The 20,843-nt window shown below is 39.5% G+C and overlaps 1 protein-coding gene across 3 annotated transcripts; it reads right to left on the bottom strand.

Moving 5' to 3' along the window:
* Window positions 1-8,079: 8,079 nt before the first annotated feature.
* Window positions 8,080-20,631, bottom strand: csnk1db (casein kinase 1, delta b). 3 transcript variants are annotated; one of them, XM_060940069.1, is made up of 11 exons: window positions 20,463-20,631; window positions 20,125-20,245; window positions 14,489-14,599; window positions 14,259-14,407; window positions 12,901-13,129; window positions 12,498-12,668; window positions 11,476-11,624; window positions 11,133-11,301; window positions 10,847-10,989; window positions 9,810-9,880; window positions 8,080-9,686 (listed from the first exon to the last, which is right to left on the bottom strand). In XM_060940069.1, exons 2-10 carry the CDS (start codon window positions 20,198-20,200, stop codon window positions 9,848-9,850), a joined length of 1,230 nt encoding a protein of 409 aa, XP_060796052.1. In that variant the 5' UTR covers window positions 20,201-20,245; window positions 20,463-20,631; the 3' UTR covers window positions 8,080-9,686; window positions 9,810-9,847. The 3 variants fall into 3 exon arrangements, with proteins under 3 accessions (XP_060796052.1, XP_060796051.1, XP_060796053.1); XM_060940068.1 differs by having other exon boundaries at window positions 20,125-20,631; XM_060940070.1 differs by lacking the exon at window positions 20,125-20,245.
* Window positions 20,632-20,843: the final 212 nt, after the last annotated feature.

Genomic DNA, 20,843 nt, shown 5'->3' with positions numbered 1-20,843 from the left:
TTCTAAATGATGCATGCTTTTAATTGAGGAATAAAACATGAGGCAAGCTGTTCTAGGGTGGTGTGATACCTGATAAGACCATTAGCACCAAAGTTAACTATTTTCCTAGAATAGCAGGTCTGAAAGTGTTATTCCTCTTGTACAACTTCAAATTTACTAACAAACATTTAAGATTCTGTAAAAATCCATGAGACAAATTTCTCAGTCACTTTTCGCTCTTGAGACAAAAATGCTTCTGGACGTTACTGAAAAGTGCACATTCCTGTCCTGAAGGTTTTCACTTGGCAGAAAACCTGCTGAATGTTACAAAATACTGACAGTGGAGACTCTTTCCATAACTACTAAAGTCTCCTTATTGAAAACATCCCCACATCAGTGAGTAACTTTTCTTTGTTAATTTTTTTAATCAGTTAGAGTATGTGGAGTTCATCTCATCTCATTATCTCTAGCCCCTTTATCCTTCTACAGGGTCGCAGGCAAGCTGGAGCCTATCCCAGCTGACTATGGGCGAAAAGCGGGGTACACCCTGGACAAGTCGCCAGGTCATCACAGGGCTGACATATAGACACAGACAACCATTCACATTCACACCTACGGTCAATTTAGAGTCACCAGTTAACCTAACCTGCATGTCTTTGGACTGTGGGGGAAACCGGAGCACCCGGAGGAAACCCACGCGGACACGGGGAGAACATGCAAACTCCACACAGAAAGGCCCTCGCCGGCCACGGGGCTCGAACCCGGACCTTCTTGCTGTGAGGCGACAGCGCTAACCACTACACCACCGTGCCGCCTATGTGGAGTTGTTTCTCCCAAAATGATAACCTTTGTTTTGAATTATAGTAGAGCTATTGAATCCAGAGCCAGGGAGCAGACATACTAGCTAAGCTGGCTTGACTGTGCAGCTAGCAGACATCACTCAGGTTCCACTGTGGCGAGACTGTGTCTGTTCCCTGAACTATACAAAAAAGTAGAAATACTGAGTTTGTTCTAACCTAATTTTAATATAAAATTGGCTCATACTGACTGTATAGCCACTGCCAGCACCTTTTGATCTAAAAGTATTACTATTAAATATTAGATCTCATATCTAAAGTGCTAATTAACTTATTACTAATCAGGAGTTTAATGTACAGTGTTTAACAGAAACATGGATTAAACGAAATGAGTATGTAGCATTTAAATAAAGCTAGTCTTCCTGGATACAGTTATATACATCAGCCTCCTCTAACTGGCAGAGGAGGTGGTGTTGCGGTTATTTATAATTATCTAGGTGTAATACAAAAACCTGGTTATAAATTCAATATGGTTGAAGTTCTTTATAGTAACATTTATATAGCCACAAAAAACGAGTCTACCCAGTCAATTCTGTTACTAATTGTTTACCGGCTCCCAGGATCAGTTTCTGAATTTGTGGATTTCGTTTCAGACCCGGTTGTTTCCTTTGACAAAGCCTTAGTTGTTGGAGATTTTAATATTCACTTTGATAACTTGGAAGATCCTCTGAAAACAGCATTCATGTCCATTCTAGATTCAGTAGGGGTTAATTAGAACATCATAGGAACTACCCATAATGGTGGTCACACTCGAGCTAACACTAACATTCGGATTAAATATAGAAAATATAGTTGCACTTCCACAGTCTGAAGCTACCTCAGACCATTATCTCATTTAAAATACAGTGTCTTGCAAAAGTATTTATTCCCCTTGGTGTTTGTCCTGTTTTGTTGCATTACAAGCTGTAATTGAAATGGATTTTTGGGGGGTTAGCACCATTTGATTTACACAACATGCCTACCACTTTAAAGGTGCACATTTTTTTTATTGTGACACAAACAAATATGAAAAAACAGAAATCTGGAGTGTGTATAAGTATCCCCCCCCCTCCAAAAAAAAAAAGTCGATACTTTATAGAGCCACCTTTTGCTACAATTAGAGCTGCAAGTCTCTTGGGGTATGTCTCTATTAGCTTAGCACATCTAGCCACTGGGATTTTTGCCCATTCCTCAAGGCAAAACTGCTCCAACTCCAAGTTAGATGGGTTGCATTGGTGTACAGCAATCTTCAAGTTATGCCACAGATTCTCAGTTGGATTGAGGTCTGGGCTTTGACTAGGCCATTCCAAGACATTTAAATGTTTCCCTTTAAACCACTCCAGTGTAGCTTTAGCAGTATGTTTAGGGTCATTGTCCTGCTAGACTGTGAACCTTCGTCCCAGTCTCAAACCTCTGGTTGACTCAAATAGGTTTTCCTCCAGAATTGCCCAGTATTAGTGCCATCTATCTTTCCTTCAGTTCTGACCAGCTTTCATGTCCCTGCAGATGAAAAATATTGCCACAGTATGATGCTACCACCACCATGCTTCACTGTAGGAATGGTGTTCTCAGGGTGTTGGGTTTGCGCCACACGTGGTATTTCACGTGATGGCCAAAAAGTTCAATTTTTGTCTCATTTGACCAGAGAATCTTCTTCCATGTGTTTGGGGAGTCTGCCACATGCTGTTGGGCAAACTCCAAACCTGTTTTTTTAAGCAATTACTTTTTTTCTGACCACTCTTCCATAAAGACCCACTCTGTGGAGTGTATGGCTTAAAGTGGTCCTATGGGCAGATACTCCCATCTTCACTGTGGATTTTTGCAGCTCCCTCGGCGTTATCATTGGTGTCTTTGTTGCATCTCTGATTAATGCCCTCCTTACCCGGTCTGTGAGTTTTGGTGGGCAGCCTTCTCTTGTCAGGTTTGTAGTGGTGCCATATTCTTTCCATTTTGCTATAATGGATTTAATGGTGCTCCCTGGGATGTTCAAAGTTTGAGATATTTTTTATTACCCAACCCTGATCTATACTTCTCCACAACTTTGTCTCTGACCTGTTTGGAGTGCGCCTTGGTTTTTATGTGGCTTGCTTCGTAGTGTTGCAGAGTCAGGGTCCTTCCAGAACAGGTTGATTTATACAGACATCATGTGACAGATCATGTGACACTTTGATTGCACACAGGTGGATCTTAATCAACTAATTATGTGACTTATGAAGTGAATTGGTTGGACCAGCTCTTATTTATGGGTTTCATACGAAAGGAGTTGAATACTTATGCACACTCCAGATTTCTGTTTTTTTCATCTTAATTATTGTTCGTGTCACTATAACAAAAAAACGTGCACCTTTAAAGTGGTAGGCATGCTGTGTAAATAAAATGGTGCTAACCCCCCAAAAATCCATTTTAATTCCAGCTTGTAATGCAACAAAACGGGACAAACACCAAGGGGGATAAATACGTTTGCAAGGTACTGTATGTCTGAGCAATAATATATAACCTTGTTGTGCTACTGCACAAAGTTTTATCAATACACTGCACAACATTTATCAATTTATCATGAAAGGGTTTTCAGCTGTTATTGGATCATTGTCAGACCCCACAGAACTTGATCGGGCAACTGAAAGCTTAGAGTCAACATTCTGCTTTACTTTAGATAATGTAGCTCCATTTAAAAGAAAAAAAATGATTCACTCACTCACTATTTGACGTCATTGCAGTGACTTGGCCGCTCTGCTTGTCTGTGAGAACGTACTTCGCAATAAACTTGATTCTGACTTCTGTCAAAGTTTCTAAGGAAAATTACAGTCGTGGTTTCCCATTGCCTTCTATTGGATTATTATAGAGATTTTCTCCTCTCAACCATTCACACACACATTCACACCTATGGGCAATTTAGAGTAGTCATTTAACCTCAATGCATGTCTTTGGACTGTGGAGGAAACCAGAGCACCCGGAGGAAACCCGCGCAGACACTGGATGCTTATTAACTTCCTTCTATTTAACTCTGACAAGACAGAAGTGCTAGGACCAAATGCAGCTTGAAGTAAGTTTTCTGATTATATAGTAATTCTGGATGGCCTTTCTGTTTCTTCACGTGCAGCAGTAAAAGACCTCGGTGTGATCATTGACTCCAGTCTTTCGTTTGAAACTCGTTTCAATAATATTACAAGGATAGCTTTCTTTCATCTCAGAAATATTGCTAAGGTAAGAAATATGTCATGACATCATGCAGAAAAACCAGTTCATGCCTTTGTTACCTCTCGGTTGGATCATTGTAATACCTTACTGTCTGGATGTTCCAATAAATGCAAGCTCCAGTTCGTTCAAAATGCAGCAGCAAGAGTCCTTACTAGAACTAGAAGATATGACCACATCACCCCTATTTTATCCACATTGCACTGGCTCCCAATCAAATTTTGCATTGATTATAAAATACTACGATTGACCTATAAAGCACTGAATGGTGTTGTGCCACAGTACCTGAGCAAACTTCTGGTTTATGACCCACGATGCCTACTTTGATCAAAAGGTGCAGGCTATGTATTGGTACCTCATACAGTGAAGGCTACATCAGGGGGCAGAGTCTTTTCTTACAAAGCCCCACACTTATGGAATAGTAGTGTTTGGGACTCAGACACAGTCTCCGTGTTTAAGTCTAGGCTGAAAACATCGTTATAGTCAAGCTTTTTGTTAATAGCTTTTTATTAGGTAAAGGAATAGATCTGGAGGGTCCTCAGGCACGGAGTGTTTTGGTCAACTGGGATGTATGGATGCTGATCAACGCAAACTGTATACTGTTCTAAACCATTAGGTGGCATTGGGCATACCTAACAACCTGTGTTTTCTATCAATCTGTCCCTCTTTGTCGAGTTACATGTCGATCCTGAGACATCTCTTCTGCTCTTTGGACCTGCCGGATCCATCCTGATGTCCTACGTCTGGCTGGAATCTCATCACTTTGCTCCCCAGTAATACACAGACTTTGTGAAGTATACGCTCTGTACCCTACGTCTGACGTTACCAAGCCTTGTATTTTGTATCACTTTTCTGGTTTTGACCCTGTTTGTGTTTTTGGATTTTGAGTATTGTATTACCTCTGATATCCTGTCTGTGCCTCACTCGACCACTGCCCGTTTTTCAACTCTGCCTCCGCCTCCATTTTGGATCTGTTTGCGAGTGAGCTTTCAATAAAAATTTCCTACACTTATATCCATCGATCGCCCTTACATGACAGAAACTGTCAACTTTCCAACAAGCTAATGGACTAATAAAACTGTTTTAACTAATTTTATATGAATCTCATGAATATCTTCTGTAAAATGTGTTAGTATATAATCCCACATTATTTTTAAAAAGCAAATTAAAAATAAAAATAAGTGCTGGATAAAAACCCATCTATCTTACATACATAAAGATACAAATTTCGTTGTCCAATGGTCAAGTGTTTATGAGATATGTTACCTTGCACTTACGATCGGGTTCCCTGTGATGGTACATGTTCGTATGGACATCACACGGTCAAGGAATCAAAAATCAGATGAATCCAGTCTCAAGTATGGGGCTCCACTCTGCTCTTACTGGGGTTGTGTATGGTTTGGGATGTAGTTAATTGTCTGACCAGGCCTGCCAGTTGCCATGAATGCAGATTGTAATAGCTCAGCGAGATAGGAAAGGACATAACATCAATATCCTGCTGACAGGGCAAGCCACTGGACATGAGGAGACACACACTTAAGACTGTATGCGGGAAGTGCAGTTGTTTTGGAGGTAGTGTTTTGCCAGTAAGTGCAGTGTGCCTGAAAGATCAGGGGCAGGGGAGAAGATAAACAGAAGTGACCATGTCATGCTGAGTTACTGACAAAGACATAGTCCATTATCTGAAATAAACACAGCTACACATCAGGAGTATGGGCCATTTAAACATTTCTGTAAGCAGATCAAGGGGCTTGAACACCAGCATATATATATATATATATATATATATATTAAAAAAATACAGAGGATGCAAAAGGAGGATTATTGGTAAAAGAAAATCTGTTGCTACAAAAAAAAAACTAATTCAGACAAATTACCAACAAATCACACAATGTTATTGTTCCTAAGTTGAGGATTTTTTTTATTTGGCTGTTATTCTTGCAAGTAAATGTCTATCAATCCAGTATGTCCAACTGCAGTATTCCTCCATTTACTGAACTCATCATGGCCAAGTCATTTGTGAGCTAAAATCAGGTGTTATATAGCAGGAAAAAGCATTCAGTGTAAACAAGCCTTACGGAAGGGTTAAGATCAGAAAACACCGGTCTAAACGTGTACAGTGCTGATGAGTTTGACTTATTGCACAACGTGGTGACATGCCCACATGGATGGAATAAAATTTGGAAATGGCTAGGACAACTCCATCATGCAAATCAACACCTCGTAACCACTCTGACTATATCAGTATATCTCACCTATCTTGTGCCAGTGCACCTAGTCTTTGATTTCATCTGTTCAATCTGCCTGCCAATTTTGCATAACCAAAAATGAAGCAAACAGTCTGATGAAGATCCTGAAGAATCCCACCAAACTGGAAGGTTTGGTCAATGGAAGAACAGGGAATAGCTAGAACGTGCTGGATTTGTTACCTGCAGGACAGAAACTGAGCAGATCTGTTCCAAATGTAAGCTGCAGCTTTAAACTGCCAACATTTTTTGGCACCGCTCTGACTTTAGAGGATGATTTACTTTATCATTCCTGCTTGTGCAAGTGAAACAACAACAAGCTTTGCATTTGAAAAGAAATAAGTGCAAAACCATTAGTTTTATGAAAACTGACACTACAAATTAACCTCAGGGAGTATATGGACATAGGCTTTAAAGCAAGACAAAGATATAGAATACATTTGGTTACATAAACCATTTTTCAGATTTTAAATTGCTATAACTAACGTCTTAAATTATAGTAATAAAATTCTAAAATATAAACAGAAAGTGTTGTAATTATTTTCTTCCACTCACAGCCACCCCACCCCATTGTGAAACGTAGCAACTCTGAAGATGGCCTAACATCTGCACATTTTGTCATAGAAAATCTTGTTTCCTGATGTACAGAACTAGTCAAAAGTTTGGACACCCACTCATTCACAGGCGTTTCTGTATTTTATTTTCTACATCGTAGAAAAATACTGAAGACATCAAAACTTAAATAACATCTAGAACATGCATGGAATCCTAGGATAAAGGAAAAAAAGCATGCTAAAATGTTTCATATTTTAGATTCAGCAAAGTAACCAGCGTTGACCTTGATGATGCTTTGTACACTATTGGCATTATCTTAACCAGCTTCATGAGGTAGGCACCTGGAACACTTTTCAATTAACAGGTGCCTCGCAAAAAGTTAACTAGTGCAGTTTCTTGCCTTTTTAATGAGTTTGAGCTCAAACGGTAAATAATAAATGAAGTAAATAGCCCTATTCCAGAACTGCAGTAATCCACAGTCAAGAAAATCACTCAATTAAAGAGAAACATCCATCATTACTTGAAGACAAAAAGTGGCTTTTAATTAATAAAAGAACAAAAGTGAATTAGGTTTGTCCAAACTTTTGACTTCCTTGATAAACCTGACTAATATTGCAGTTGTAGGAAGAATGTTTCTAGATAACCTGGATTCAGAAAATTATACCTACTCATTCCCATCCACATTGATAATTACAGAAGAATTTCCATAAATATTTAATAATGTTGGATTTATGCAGTTACATTTCATACTGAGAAAATGGCTCAGCATGTTTTCTTGAATAAATGATAGTCCAACAAATTTTTCTGGACAAGTCTTTCTTTGGAGAATGTGTTCATGGTAAACAAACAAACAAACAAAAACAAAACTTTAAAAAAAAATCTGATCTTTTGGTGCTAACGTTTGCAAATTTATGAATATTTAATTCAACAAAAAACATTGTTTACAGAAATAAAAATTAACACAGAAGGCACTTGTAAGAATATCAGCAAAAATTGAGCATATCTATAAAAAAAAAAAAAACCACACACAAAACCACCCCTCATTTGTTCTGACGTTACTGCCCTCTTCTGTTACCAATCTGTAGTACTGGACAAGAGCACAGGTCCGACTAGCAACTTGGTTTTTAGAATAACAAAATAAAAAAACTAGTTTAACTTGATAAGCGGAACAACGCAGAAACTTCGGGATGAGGTATGGACCATCTCATCTCAAAATTCTCAATGTTTTACAAACAATACCACAAATACACTCAAAGCGAAATATGCAGTTAAAATAATACAAGTAACTTGTTTATTTACACATGTACAAAAAAAAATGTGGTGCACAAATACAGTGATACAAACTGTAGAAGGGCTCAAAAGATTGGCATGACAAGACCAAAAAATATGAAACCCAAAATGGCAAAGGGCTTAAGGAATCCAGCAGTGCCATCCGTATTCAGGTCTCACTCACACGCCCTCTTCAAAACAGAACAGGTACATTAGAACTAGTACACAGTCATGTATCAGACACATCAAAGAAAAGAGCATGCTATTCTAGGCGCAGCTTTCCCCGGTCCACACACTGATCTTCATTAGGACATGAATAAAGCAGCTCAGAACACGCTTTCTGTAACAAACATCACATTTTAGATCAATCTATAGAGCCAAATCAGTGCTGGAGTATTTATTCGCGAGGACTCCGTATTCAACCTTGACAGCTAGGCTGCTGTGGAAAGCATCATCTCACTGACTGCAACCTTAAACAATTGATGGCTTATGTGCATGATGTGCAACAGTCAACAGCGGAGCCTGTAGTACCAGTAATACCTGTCACATCCAGCACTTCATTTTATTGGCTTGGTGTACAACTTTTTAATTTAAAAAAAAAAAAAAAAAAAGGCCTTGGGGGAATGAAAAACCCGTAATGTTTCTGGATTCTTACTGCAATTTGCATCCCATTTGTAGTCTCTTTTAGGTGAAAAATGGAAACATTTACACAGATATATTACAATTTTCACAGCTTAGAAACAAAACAGAGCTCCAACAAGGTAAGGAGCAGTAATATACCTTAGAAAATGTCCGAAGAAGGGGGGGGGGGGGGGGGGGGATTTTAAACAAAACAGGAGTGTTCCACAAGGTCCTGTTAAATGTATGGTCTAGGGTCCAAGCTCAGCAAGTCAACCAATAAAGTTTTTTTTTCAAATTATGAGTTAGAAATTCTGAAATTTGGCCCCTTAGCTCTTTGAAGTAAAACACAAACATGAGCATGCAGCAGTAACCCATCTTGCACCACTCACCAGTTACAAACAGAATTACCAAAATATAAAAGAATTACAACGGGTAAAATAAAAGCATGGTAATACTTCTATATATGGAGCCTTGTAGAGTGTGTTTTAGGACATGGGAAGGATTGATTTAAAAAAAAAAAAATGGGGGGGGGGGGGGCGCAGTACACCATGTTGGAATCAAGTAAACTTAAACACAAACCTTATCAGAAAATCCATAAATGATGGGTTATGCAGCAGTGTGGATGTACAGATAAAGTACTAGTATGAACAGAGCCACCAGTGTAAAGGACACTGGAGTTTAGCTGGTTTATTCAATCTTTGTTAGTTCAGTCTCAACACGTCCTTAGACAAGGAATGATCATAAAATCGTCCATTTGTGTGCACATATACCAGAGTGAAAAAGGAGAGTAAGAGACAGTAAAAGATAAAGTAAGAGCAAAATAGAGACCCTTAAAGAGGTCAAGCTGATTCTGAACCATTTTGGTTTCGTTGGTTAGAGACACAGTCTGCCCCGCTTCGTTGCTATACAAGAAGAGCCATGAGTCTGCCACATCCTCTGCACTCCATGGTTTAGAGTGGAGACTTCTGGGAAATTTATTCGGAATCTAAAACAAGAGCAGAATGAATATTCTAATATTAATAATGCCAAACAAAACAATGAAGTGACCCATTCAAACCAATAAACAAGTGCTGGCAATTTATATGTAAAAATAGAATAAGCTACTCACCAGGTGCTGCCGCCTTCACACTAGGACGTGATGAGCAACTATTTGCCGTGATGGTCGAAGGGAATGCTATTCTGAGGTGAAGACAGAACACAGCACCTTTTTCATTCCCTCAACTGATATTTGAGAGATACTGAAATTTCTTCACACAAAATCTCTGCAACAATTATTTAATAAATTAAAATTTTAATTATTCACAATAGTCATCAACTTTGCATGAAAGTGTGCCATCGCCGATGAGGTGCATGTCTGCCTGTTCTGTGTGTGGTTTGTGCATGACGACACATTCACTGTGGATTACCTACAAATCTAAACTGCCTTCAACAGTTATTTTACTGGGTACAGTTTTGTATCACTGCCAAAATGTCACGGTAAATGATTAGATGCTGCCAAACAAAAAGTCCTTCCCACGCCATGTGGCGCCGATCTCAGTTTCCGTAGCCCTCGGCCTCTCGCCTATTACATAGCTAGGGTTACAGTGGGGGGCTAGTCCTCTGGTAACCGCGAGAGTTTGACTCCCCACTCGCATCTGTATTGCAGCGTGTCTTGCTAGACGGCAGTAGGTACCATTTTTATGATGGTCTTCGGTATGACCCGACCGTGAGTAGAACTCCCGATCTCGAGGCAGACATGCTAACCACTAGGCCAACTCGAGGTGCTGCCAAACCCCTTCCCCCCAAACTGTCTGTGTAAACCAACTCTTCTTGCCCCCTTTTAGAATATTAAAATATTAGTCAAATAAAAATCAGTGAAAATCTTAGTATTTTTACCCTGAAATTCCCTGTTTGAGAATGCTTTTGTGGATATAGTTTGTGTCTAAAACGCTTTTCCTGCGAGCTGTTAAATCCACAGCACTCAGGAAAACAATAGATCACACCTCAACCCATGATAAAGTCTGACCTTAATAAAGACCGTTTAGGAACAGTCAGATACTAGGTTGATTATCGAGTTTATGAAAAAAAATGTTTTGCTACGCTAAAGCACTTCAAAAGGCTATTTGTTGGGCTTGAGGGCATCTGCTGGGCAGAGCTAATCTGTACCTGTGAAGTGGACATGCGCGAAGTGTCTTGCCGTCCTGTCAAGTCTGATGAAGAGACGTTAACAGGAGCACCACGATGAAGCCTCATGCTCACCTTCCTTTCCCGATCTATACCAGATACAGGACGTGGGGAGGATGTGTTTGCTGTGAAACCAGAGGATGGAATGTAGAAGCAGACAAAGCCTCACATACTTAATATAAAAAGTATCACAGCATGGAGGTCAGATTAAAGAATTATAGGTCAACACATACACAGGAAAGAAAAACAACTCTGTGTACAAGCTCACCTGTGTGTGACGTGGGAGTGAGAGGTGTCGGTGGAGCGCCATCTTGTGTGCCACGGGGTCTCCCAGAGGCTGATGGGATGCCACTTGCAGCAGGATTCCTGCTGTGCCTCAGCCTCTCCTCACGGTCTCGCCTCTCTCGCTCTGCCTCCTCTGCTGCACGGTTAGCACCCTTTGTGGAAAAAATAAACAATGATGATAAACTTAGGCTGTACAAGTGCTTGAACAATCAGCCAAAAAAACCAAAACAAAACAAAAAACCCCAACATGATCCAAAAACCCTACGTATACTACAAAGCAGTTCCAAATAGATTAAAAGAGAACTAAGAAAGTACAAAGGACTTACAAATTTGAGCATGTTCCAATCAAAGACATAGTCGTATGAGAAGCCCTGTCTGTGGAACAGATTCCTGAAAAGCTGCCTGAGGTAGGAGTAGTCAGGCTTATCATCAAAACGTAATGAGCGGCAGAAGTTGAGGTATGTGGCAAATTCAGCTGAAAGGACGCAAACGCAGACAAAAACAGTTATTATTGTGTGTGTGAGGTATAGCCACAGACAACAGCATAACTGTGGCAAAATAATTCTCTGCCTACACCCAATCATAATCAACAACCAAAAGCAAACCTGATTTTTCTAATATTTTTGATATAGAGCAAATATACTGCTATGCCCACAACTCAAACAAGGGGCAGAAAACAGATGGATGGATTTTTGATAAAACTCCATCCATTTTCTGCCGCTTGTCCGAGTCGTGGGGGCAGCAGCTCCAGCAGCAGCACATTTGCTAAATATATTTATCAAAGACATTAGAAAAATCAGAAGTTGTTCTTTATGAGACCCAGGCAAATGAGCCAAACATGTCACATTCTTGGATATGCACATCAATATGGGGTCTGATATTCTGCTCATTTACTCACTCAAAAAAAAAAATTTAAAATACCAACAACATTTAATACCGCATGATACCAGGCTAGTCATCATCTTGCACACAACGATGTACTGTTTAAATGCCATGAAATCTTAAACATAAAAACTCAGTACAAGGAGTTCACTGACAGCAGCAACCTACATTAACAGCTAAATAAAAAAAAAAAATGTTCCATGACATCCCTTGGTTGGTTAATACTACATTATTCATTTCAGTATCAACACTATGACATGACTTTTTTTGGGAGGGGGTCTAGGAGTAAAGAAACACTGATGCTTTCATGCTCCTGAATATTCATGTGCTAAAACTTCAAACACCTTTATGCAGCTTTCTTTTCTATGATATCTGTTTACCTCTGAAAAGGAGCAAAGCTCAGAGCAGATTTATTATACATATATTTACAAAAGGCGCCCCACACAGTGGAGTAGCAGATACATACAGGGGTAGCCCTTGCACAGCACTTCAATAGGCGTGGACATTTTCTTCTCACTGATGCGCTCGTATTTCTGTCTCTTGGTGGCAGCCTTCAGGCCCTGCCACGGCAGTGAACCCAGGTTAAAGTACATCAACACATATCCCAAAGACTCCAGGTCGTCACGCCGAGATTGCTCTGTAGATACACACACACACACACACACACTGGTGTAAGCACACATGATGGAAGGGCAGGTTCTGAGCAGTGTGTTAAACAATAGGATTTGTTTTTTTTATTTTAAAAAAAATTCTTGTCTAGGATCTGTGGTCCCCATAAGATGAAAAATGCATGTATATAGGACCCAAGAAGCTTGAGTGAAGCTAAATCGGCATCAATACAAATAACTATTCTAAACTTTAATCTTTACCTATGCCCAGATGGGTGTTGATCGAAGCGTAGCGGGCGGTGCCAGTCAGGTTCTTGTTCTCTCTGTATGGAATGTGCTGGTGGGTGCGAGCATCTCTGTACTTCTTGGCTAGACCGAAGTCAATGATGTAGACCAGGTTTCCTTTCTTCCCGAGTCCCATGAGGAAGTTATCAGGCTTTACGTCTCTGTGGATAAAGTTCTTCGAGTGGATGTACTCTATGCGGCTGATCTGTAGGGAGGACAGAAAATGTTGCATATACACAGAACTCGGCAACATAGCTTTAAAAAAAAAAAAAAAAACTTCAGTAAAAATGTTTCATTTCAGTTGATATTAAAAAATGTCAAAATTATCAATAATTACCAGGAGAAATTAAAAAAAAGGTTGAACTAACTTTATTTTTTAATTTAAAACACCTTACTGTTATCAATTATTTCCTCACCATCTGCACTAATTTTCCTCACTCCACGCTGTGTCACGTTGGCACCAGACTACACATGCCAAAACACACCACAGCTACAAACATGGCCACCTTGGACCACTACACCCAAGCACCACAGATGCTCTTGCGTTCACCCGACTTTTAATCATGCAAACTTGTTCCACGTTCACACAAATATCATAGTCACACTATTTAAGGACTCTTGTTTCCACTCACTAATTGCATGGTATTTGTTTAAGCACTCATACATGCTTAACCTTAGCAAGCTATTGTTTATTGTTCATGCAGTTCTGTTTTATTTGACTTGTTTTGTTCCTTTTTTCATCAGTCTGGAATTTTGCCCAAGTAGAACTGTTTGCTTACTGCCTGATTTGATGACTGTTCCTTGATCATGTTTGTCCGCCTGGTTTTCCTAATAATCTATTTAATCTGCATTTGTATCTGCTTCCAGCCCCTTCCTGATACAGTTGCATTATGTATTGATGCGGCAGCTGTTAAATGATTAGCTGTTTGCACGTCACTTGCAGCACGCTCCATTATCAAGGGATATGACGTCCTGTTTATGAGCCAGGGAGGTTGCAGGATTGGGGTTTGTCAAGTGTTTATCACCCAGGCCTACAAGTACAGTAAATGAGAAACAGCGTCCTACAGTAATAACTCATTTTTATGCTGATGTCAATATGTGTGTCAATATTTAAAAGTTCAAGAAAAATTCATGGTTACAGGGGGGGAGAAGAAAAAACAAAAACAAAAAAACAAAAACCCAGTTCCTGACAGTTATAGCTATTTGACAGACAATGACTTTGCAACAAGCTCATTTTATTCTTCAGTTCTCCATTTCACAAAAAAAAAACAAAAAAAAAACCCAGCTTCTATTTCCCATCCTCCTTTAGCGCTGCTCTAGGGTGCCTCTCTCACCATCTGATCAGCAAGCAGTAGAACAGTCTTAAGGCTGAATTTCCTGGAGCAGAAGTTGAAAAGGTCTTCCAGACTGGGTCCCAGCAACTCCATGACCATCACATTATAGTCCCCCTCTGCACCACACCACTTTATGGTAGGGATCCCAACTGCCAAATAACAACCATTACTAACTGTCAGGTTTTCAGAAACCTTTATATATATAAAAAAAAAAAAATTCTATATAGTACCTCCTCCCTGCATCATCTTGTAGATCTTGCTCTCAATGTGAAGCTGAGGATGCTTTGTCTTCACACATTCGAGCTTGATGGCCACTTCCTCCCTAACTGAAATGTCAGTGCCTAAAACAAGATAAGAAAACAAGAAAGAGAAAAAGTGGCTCATTAGGACTGCGAAACAGGTCACAGCATGTTGCATCTATAGTAGATGAGATTGTAAACTTTCCACTCAATTATGGCAGGATTCCACTTTGTGACTGCAAACTTGGAGCCGTGACCCAATATTTAGTGGCAGTGGTGTAGAAAATATGAGACTATTTGATGAGTATAAGGGCTTCTGATGACCCATCAGTTTACACCTGTTTATACATTACATGATAAACACAATTTACATGAACATGGTCATGCGTGAAATCCTTTAATGGAATATTTCAGATCGGAAAAAGCCAACTAGTTACACAGTGACTAAAAACAGTCACATTTTATCATAAGTAATGGACGAAAGTTTAGATTTTAGTTCACTTTTCTACTTTCCTCTAGTTTTCGTAGGTTGATTTTTTTTTTAAATATTGAGAAATAATGTTTTTAACCATGGTGATCATGACCAAGATAAAGCACTTAGAGTAAATGAATGCAGTAACTAGCCACATGGTCCCACATCACTAGCCTGCCTATCTAAGACAATGTCCTGAATATGATAAAGAAATTTTTTTTTTAGTTTACACTTTGTTTCAAATCTTACTGTTTAAGTTTGAGACTCATTTATCATAATACATAGGGCCAAATTACTCAATTCTGATTGGTCAATCAAGGAGGGCTTTTTCCTTAACACGGGGCCATATTTCTCGAATGCTACTGGCTAGTTCGTTGCTTGATTACGGTTACAAAAATGAACAAATTGTGTCAACAAAATGGCTTTCGTAAAAACTAATACAATTTTGTAAACCACTTTCAAAATCCTCATGTCGTGTCGCTGTGTCATGATGAAAGACGCTTTAGAAACTGATTCAAACGTGCAAGATAGATAAACGTGAATGACAAAATGTTGTGAACTTGAATGACTTCCGAAGTATGAATTTGGCCCAATATATTATAAACAAGTAATTGTATGGTTCCTCATAAAATTAAGGATCAATTTCACTCGTGGCGGCACAGTGGTGTAGTGGTTAGCGCTGTCGCCTCACAGCAAGAAGGTCCGGGTTCGAGCCCCGTGGCCGGCGAGGGCCTTTCTGTGCGGAGTTTGCATGTTCTCCCCGTGTCCGCGTGGGTTTCCTCCGGGTGCTCCGGTTTCCCCCACAGTCCAAAGACATGCAGGTTAGGTTAACTGGTGACTCTAAATTGAGCGTAGGTGTGAATGTGAGTGTGAATGGTTGTCTGTGCCTATGTGTCAGCCCTGTGATGACCTGGCAACTTGTCCAGGGTGTACCCCGCCTTTCGCCCATAGTCAGCTGGGATAGGCTCCAGCTTGCCTGCGACCCTGTAGAACAGGATAAAGCGGCTAGAGATAATGAGATGAGAATTTCACTCGTGATTTCAAAGTTTTGAATTTTCAAAACTTTGAAAATCACTCGTGAAATTAATCCTTAATTTTACTCGGCCCCATACAATTACCTATATTAATACTCTGAAATACAACCAGACATATCCCACCCCAACCAATCAGCATTCACGTGAAGCCTTTCTGGAGGACTGCACATGAGCAAGTCAGTGCACCTCTGTGTGCTACACTCACTATACCCCCCCCCCCCCAAAAAAAAAAAAAAAAAAAGATATATCCATCATCATTGCCTGATGATCCAAAGACTAACTAATACATCAAGTGAAAATAGAATTATTAAACTGTATTCTGTAAATTCATTAGCTCCTAATGAAGTATTTACCTGACAGGACATAAAACACTAACTGTTGAACCACAAAGGTATTCAATCATTCAAATAAACATCTTTCTAACTTTAAAACCAAAGAAGAGTAGAACTAACTTCTGAATTCTTTTGACGAAGCCAAAGACCTGTTACACAAGGTTTACAGTGAAGGTGGGGTGTTTCAAATGCAAATAATACTTCAGTATCAAGAAGATAAACAAGTCCTGACAATCACCTCCTGCCTTAACTAGAAGCTTCAGTTTCAGGTTAGAATTGGTAATGAACATGTTTGGTCACATCCTTTTGAACAGACATAGATTTAAGCGAATGCATTCTCTTGGCACATTGTTGAAATAGTGAGCAGGTCAAGGCCCATCCTCATTGGAGAGCAATGTAAACAGTGCAGTGTTATCTGGTTGTAATACAGCTTCAGAGACTCTGAAGAGATCATCCAAAATCAAATTACACATGTACATAACATGAAAGGAGGCGCTTCTCATCAACAGACAAAATGTAAACCTAGTTTTCTGTGTGACCTAGGCAGGATGTTGGTGCGGCTTTGCTACAAAGCACCAATGGCATACAGAATATTCACACGATGTGGCTTGAATGCAGGAGGTTTATTTATTAAAAAAAAAAAAAAAAGGTACGATACAGAAGCACTGATGTAAGGAGGTGCAAATCCTGGATGAATGGAGCAGAGGAACTGCTTTCTAGGTGAGTCACCCACCTGTGGCCTCCCTATTGCCCAGTGACGCGTGTGTAAGAAACCTGCTGGGAAATCTCTAACACAAACAGTGGTCAAGGAGAGCTAGAAGGATGTGTTTATATGAAAAGAAGGGGAATTAGACCAGCTGCACTGTTATTGGGATAATCATTATCTACATATAGTACTGCTTGGAAAGCTGTATTTTGTCGAGCACTTTATAACTATTACATAAACACTGGCACATTGAAAAGCCAAGACTAGTTTCTCACAATGCTCTTTTTGTACTTTCAATGGGGAAAAAATAAATAAATAAATAAATAAATAAATAAATAAATAAATAAAAAGCCAGCGTGAATTTGATACTGCTGAGCTTCACTGGCAAAACTAACCCGAAAAATGGTTAGCTTTTATCCATTACATCAATATACCACACAATGACATGCAACTGGTATAAAATTAAAATAACGTGAAGCATCATGTAGGAATTACTTTTTCATCCCTACATGCTGTGTGTACACTGTAGTCAATCAATATGCAATCTGACATGCCGACTGAAATCTGTCCAGCAACACTGACCTTTCATCAGTGTGCGTTTTTGGTTAAATCTTAGTTAACTACTAACAGTTTCCTGGACCTAGCCCTGAAACAGACCTTTCAGAGATTTTTTTTTTTTTAAACATATGAAACCATCACCAGGGGCTATATAACAAAACAAACCGATCAGATAACATTAAAACCACTGACAGGTGAAGTGAATAACTATCCCATTACAGTGGCACCTGTCAAGGGGTGGGCAGCAAGAGAACAGTCAGTTCTTGAAGTTGATGTGTTGGAAGCAGGAAAAATGGGAGAGCATAAGAAGGATCTGAGTGACTTTGACAAAGGGCCAAATCGTGATGGCTAGATGACTGGGCCTGAGCATCTCCAAAATGGCACATTCTTGTGGGGTGTTCCTGGTATGCAGTGGTTAGTACCTACCAAAAGTGGTCCAAGGAAGGACAACTGGTGAACTGGAGACAGGGTCATGGGTGTTGAATGCTCACCAATTTGCATGGGGAACGAAGGCCAGCCCATATGGTCCAATCCCACAGAACAGCTACCAGAGCACAAACTGCTGAAAAAAAAGTTAATGCTGGCTAAGACAGAAATGCTGTCACTGGTTCACTGGTTGTCCTTCCTTGGACCACTTTTGGTAGGTACTAGCCACTACAAACCAGGAACACCCCAACAAGATGTGCCATTTTGGAGATGCTCAGACCCAGTCATCCAGCCATCACAAGTTGCCCCTTGTCAAAGTCACTCAGTTCCTTATGCTTCCAACACATCAACTTCAAGAACTAACTGTTCTCTTGCTGCATAATATACCCCACCCCTTGACAGGTGCCACTGTAATGAAACTCAAATGTTATTCACATCACGTGTCAGTGGTTTTAATGTTATAGCTGATCGGTGTATATCATTATTATTCAAGTTATATTATCCAGTCCACAAATGTAATTGGTCAAGATGTGTTCTAAAAGTGCTTATATTTAGCAGACCAGTACTGTGTGCATCACTGCATTCGTCTGTGCTCACGACATAAAATTCCACTTCCTAGTTCAAAACCATTACTACAGTAGTGCCATCATCAGCTGACACAGCAAACAATATAACTTTGACTTAAAACACGAAGCTCGTCAGATGAAGACGAAACAGAAGAAGGGAAGCTGATTTCACCAGAAGCACCTTTAACAGGAATGTACAAATCAATGAGTTGACCGCTGAATCACAGCTGTCCCGACCTTCAATAAAACCGCACTTGTGATATGGTTTAATTTTTTTCCATGTTTGTGTGGTTGGTTGGTTTTCTGAAGGAACACGTGGTTACTGGCTCCTACTGACAACTATTGGATTGCTTTCCTGGTAAATACTTGGAACTTAAAAAAAAAAAAAACCTTTATCATTAACAGTATACATGTACTGAATAATCTGATTTTGAACGACTAACATTGTTATCTTTCAACAGCTTTAATTCAATTTAAGGCATCGTAGCGTAAAAACCCAACTAATCGGCTGAACAGCAGAAATCATAACGATCAGATTATTAGTTTAAATACTTGCACTTATGTATATTTGAAGGTTCAGCCAATAATCAGTCTAGAAAGGGAGTGATGGCATGTATGTAGGTGATGTAGATCTCACCAAAACTTTCAGGATCTATAATAACTACCATTCACAGACTCATCCATTTTTAAAACCTTTTACGTTTCTATCCCCTGTTTCTCAGGCCCCAGTATCCTGCAAAGTTCTCACTCCTCAAATCCCTCTACGCACTAATGCGTGAAAATTGAAGGCAGGGTCACTGGAGCTACAGGAGGAAAAGAAAAACGTAAACAGGTCAGAGGCTATGAATACACATAGAAAGCTGGTTTCATAACTGTTTAATTCAGCACTATCCGATGATGCCACGGAGTTATGTAACATACATATGATCATGAGACAGTATACAGACTTGGATGGTGGTAAAACCAAATCAGCTGACAGCCACCATCCACTGATCTGGAGACTTAATGTCTCTCAAACGCTCACCAGACAGGTAAGATCAGTCATAAGCACAGGTCTGATAAACCAAATAAACCAGCTAGCTTGAAACCTGTGTGTCAGTTTACAATTAAAACAGGACAAACTTGACACCAAGCACTAAAACTGCACTGTGGATCACTGATAACATTTGAGAAGAGACACTAATATTAAACATGATGTGGGCTTGATATGATTAGCAAAACGTTAAGGCAATTTAAGATAAATTATTATATTATAGTCACACACAAACAACTTCATAGCTAAGCTAAAGAGGTTATTGAGATCTCAAAAGCCAATTCTTACAAGTTAGACATATTGAAATGTCATGAGGGTAATTTAAACCAAACAAAATGTTAACTTTAAATGTTTGCTCAGGACAAACATCTCTCCGTAGCTCGTTACACACACAGCTATCCTTTCACAAAACTAGCTAGACATTTCGTCCTTAACCACAACAACAAAGCCAGATTTCAGTTGAAGGTAAAGAGGAAAATGAACTTTAATACTTTACTCACCTAAATAAATGTCACCGAAAGATCCACTTCCAATTTTCCTGCCCAGTCTGTATCTGTTTCCCACTCGGAGGTCCATGGCTGTGATGACAATTTACCTGCTAACTAGCAGGACAGCTATTTTCTTTAACAAACCACAAACCAAAGTACAAAAACTCGTCACCGAACTAAAACCCGTCGTCTCCTGCTGAACACCTCCAATCCCCTCTTTTTTATTTCAACTTCACGCCACTCCACCAACCCTCCCAAATCCCTGAGAAGAATTCAGATCCGTTAATCGGACTTCAGTTTTCACCATCACTTTTCTAAAGTACCAGCTAATAAAACACCACAATATTCACCCCAAACGGAAGCTTGGAGACTGTAGATTATGTTCTTCTAAATTTCATGTTCCTTTTTTCCCTCTATTAAGAAGATGGAAATGGATTTTATCGCCCGACCCGCTCACTGCTCCAGGTCTCCAGTTGTCAAAGGCCTTCCATCCTCACAGTGGAACACAAACGTAATACAGTGATGTCACTTCCTGTAGCAACGACTCATCAAAACCGGAACTTTAAATGTTTGTCATTTGGTTGAAATGTATCCGCACCACTCATTACAGTAATATATTATTAGATAGATAGAAAACAAATAATATAAATATGCAATAAAAAATAACAGTCAGGTTAAGATTAACACCAGGACTATGTTTGTAAAAGATGTGCAAGACATCTAGTGCCTCA

Source organism: Neoarius graeffei, chromosome 14 (genome assembly GCF_027579695.1).
Source record: "Neoarius graeffei isolate fNeoGra1 chromosome 14, fNeoGra1.pri, whole genome shotgun sequence".
NCBI lineage: Eukaryota > Metazoa > Chordata > Actinopteri > Siluriformes > Ariidae > Neoarius > Neoarius graeffei.
Note: the sequence above shows the minus strand (reverse complement) of the source record. Positions and strands in the feature narration are given on the sequence as shown.